The 3,295-nt window shown below is 63.1% G+C and overlaps 1 protein-coding gene across 1 annotated transcript; it reads right to left on the bottom strand.

Moving 5' to 3' along the window:
* Positions 1–2,311: 2,311 nt before the first annotated feature.
* Positions 2,312–3,046, bottom strand: LOC115867714 (sesquipedalian-1-like). The gene has a single exon (XM_030884069.2). The coding sequence runs from the start codon at positions 3,032–3,034 to the stop codon at positions 2,312–2,314; it is 723 nt and encodes a 240-aa protein (XP_030739929.1). The 5' UTR covers positions 3,035–3,046.
* Between the last annotated feature and the right edge of the window lie 249 nt (positions 3,047–3,295).

Genomic DNA, 3,295 nt, shown 5'->3' with positions numbered 1-3,295 from the left:
CTGATCTGAACATGTCAAACCCAAGGTAGAAGAAGGTGTGAAGTGTCACCGATGGATGGAAGAGTAGGTATCAATGCGCTTAGAGGGAAAAAATAATCAATATGAAAATCAGGTTGTTGAAATTGGGGCCAAGAGGGCAATCTGCATCACCCGCCTCTAAGTCACATCTAGTAACTACTATTCCCCCAGCCCTCCGACCCCACACCAGCAAGGGTAACCATTATTCTCACTTCTAAAACTATAGATTGGTTTTGCCTGTTTTTGAGCTTTTATAAATGGAATCATGGAAATCCATCCTGGTTTTTTTTTTATTATTTTTTTTACTTGATAAACCTTTATTCTATTTTAGCCTTTATATCCCTCTCCCAGGCTGCCTGATATCTCTCCCCCGCCCAACGCCGGAGGCAGCCTGACCGCAGGTTGTGCTTTGGGGCTGGGTGGGGGGAGACTGTACCTTTAGTGCTTGTAAACCTACACCAGGACTGGGGCCAACACCTCACCACACCAGCTAGGTCTGGCCAGGACATGGGCACTGGGCAGTTCCTAACGCCTCCTGAGACCCAAAGCCTGAGGACCAGAGCTGCCATCCCCATCCCCACCACTGAGGACTTGGGGAAGAGGGGCATAGAAAGCGTACCAAGACCCCTAGAGGCACCTGCAGGAGAGCAGGGCTTGCCAGGGAGAAGGCAAAGAACCAGGTGAGATTCTTGAGGTCCCTGTGTCTCCAGCCAAGGCTCCTTGCCCTCTCCCTGGGGGCAGTGCCAACTATCCCCCCCTCCCTCACTGGCCAACCCCAGAACCAGGCACCCTATCCCTTCCCACCAGCCAACAAGGGACAAAAGCAGTGAAAACACCAAGCTTTGTTGCTAGGATAAAAACACCCTAAGTATTTAAATTAAAACTGAAGCCCCAGTCAACTGGACCAGCAGTGAGCTGGTGATTGCAGACACACAGACAGCCCCCCATTCTTCCCCATGCCCAAAGGACTCCAAAGGCAGCAGGAAGGGGCTAAGGGCCGAGTCTGTCTGTCACCAAGAGGGAGCCTCTGGGGAAATAAAGATTAGGGCAGGGGTGTCCTCAGGGGGTCCCAATTTGGGGGCACTGAGGACTGTAAACATGACCCAGCTTGAGGGCCGGGGGTGTCCCAGCCCCCCGAGATTCTCCCTGGATGAAGAAGGGCCACTGTAGTCAGTGAAAAACAGAAGCTGGTCTTGAAGCAAAGCGAGACCTGGTCTCCCTCTTGGAATATTGTGGGCGAGAAGGGGGCTGAGTCTGCGAGCTCAGAGAGGGGCTGCGATGGAGGGAGAGGGTTCTGGAAGCCAAATACGGCTTTGAGCTGACTCACGGCCCCTCCTCCCTAGGGGAAGCTGCTGGAAAGTCAGCTCAGGCCACAGCTGCCCAGCCCAGGACTGGACAAGGTCAGGCGAGCTCCCGAGAGGCCCCGCCTCAGGCTGGCTTCGGGAAAAGGCAGAGGATGTGGCTAAGCGGTGCTGGGAGAGCGTGAGGGCTGCCACAGTAGCACAGACGTGGCCCGAGGCCAGAGGGCCGCTACGGTCCCAGGAGCACCACCGCAAGGCCTGGCTGAGGCCCCGGGGAAAGTGCTGCCTCGGCCTCACTCCGGGCCGGGAGCCCCGGGGTCCCGGCCATCCCACGGTGCTGGGCACACATGAAAGCCCACGCCCACGGAGGCAGGCAGGCAGGCGGCAGCCAGGCAGCTCCTCCGGCGGGCCTTGGAGCCACAGGGTCAGGCCCAGGCGTGGTGTAGCACAGCACAGCCTCCTGTCCGCGTGAGGCCCGTCTGGAGCCTCTGGACCAGTGCTGACTGCGCATGTGCCTTCCAGGCCACAGACCCTCGCAGGTCCCAGCTGCCCCAGTGGACGCCTGTTGCCAGCAACAAGCCTCGGCTAGGTGATTCGGGACAGGCGACCGAGGCACCTGCAGGGCTGGGTTGGGGGCTACAGTTCCCACAAAACCAGCCCTCCGGCTGCTTGAGGATCACCCAGGGCCTGGATTCTCCTGAGGATCAGGCACGATGGCCTCCTCAAGGCTGGGCTTTCTCTGAATGACAGAGGTCCCAAAGCACCCCTCAGAACCCAGCATATTCTCCAAGCCTGAGTCCCCGAGAGTTGACCAGGCAGGGACCTCAGGGCTTACGCCGACTGCGACCGCCCTCAGGACCAGATCCCCGTGTCTCAGGGCTGGGCCTGTCAGAGCAGGGCCTGGGGCTGGAGTGGCACCAGAACCAGGACCAGTGCTGGCCTCAAGGCTGGCCTTGACCGCTTCCCCTTGGTTCCGGCCCTCAGCCCTTTCCTCAGGGCTGGGCCTGGCTGCGGAGCCACTGGCCCCTCAGCGCCCTGACCTCCGGCCCGTACCACTCGTGCAGCTGGGCGAAGGAGGCCGAGTCGAGAGGCCCGCTGGGCGCCGAGGCCCGCCGGCAGGGCGGTAGTGGCGGGGGCTCGGGGCCGGGCAGGGGTCTGGGGGCGGCGCCAGCGGGGGCGGCGGCGGGGGCGGGGATCTCCGCGCTCCACAAGGCACAGCCGTCCTCCTTGGGCGGGAGCGCGTGGGGTCGGCGGGGCGGGAGTGCGTGGGGTCGGCGGGGCGGGAGTGCGTGGGGTCGGCGGGGCGGGAGTGGGCCGGCTGCGCGCGCGGCCGCCAACCGGTGTCCCAGCTCGCGCACCACCAGCCGCAGGTAGTCGAAGCTGGCCCGCGACAGCGCCTTCACCCAGCCCTCCATGGCGGCCTGGCTCTCGGCCGCCAGCACGTAGGTGTGGGCCCGGGCCCCAGCGAAGCGCACGTCGAAGGCGAACTCCTCGGCCGCCTCCACCAGCTCCACGGTGCAGCCCTCCAGGATGATGACTCCCACGGGCTCACGGCCGGCCGCGTCCCCGAAGCAGAAGAGCATGGTGCCGCGCGGTACAGACCAGCGGCGGTGGTGGGCCGCATGCCGGCCGCCCTTCTTGTACAGGAAGCCCGCGTTGTCGGCCGGCGCGTCGCAGGTGGCGTGGAAGGCCAGGCTGCGCTGGTTCAACTTCATGGCGGCGGGGCCTGGGGGCTTGGGACCTCTCAGGCCACTGCTCACTTCCCCGCCCTCTGCTCAGTTCTGGGGGGCCGGGGGGGCGGGGCCGGCCTGGCCATGGCCCGGGACCCGCTCGGTGGCGGCGGCAGCGGTGCTTTGTCTCCCGGGCGGCCGAGCCGGCGCAGCAGCGGGACAGCACGGATCCGTCGGAAGGAGGCGGGGGTAGCCGGCTGTTTTTCTAATTCTTCACTGTTGTTCTATAGTATTCTGTTATCTTAA

Source organism: Globicephala melas, chromosome 1 (genome assembly GCF_963455315.2).
Source record: "Globicephala melas chromosome 1, mGloMel1.2, whole genome shotgun sequence".
NCBI classification, from domain to species: domain Eukaryota; kingdom Metazoa; phylum Chordata; class Mammalia; order Artiodactyla; family Delphinidae; genus Globicephala; species Globicephala melas.
Note: the sequence above shows the minus strand (reverse complement) of the source record. Positions and strands in the feature narration are given on the sequence as shown.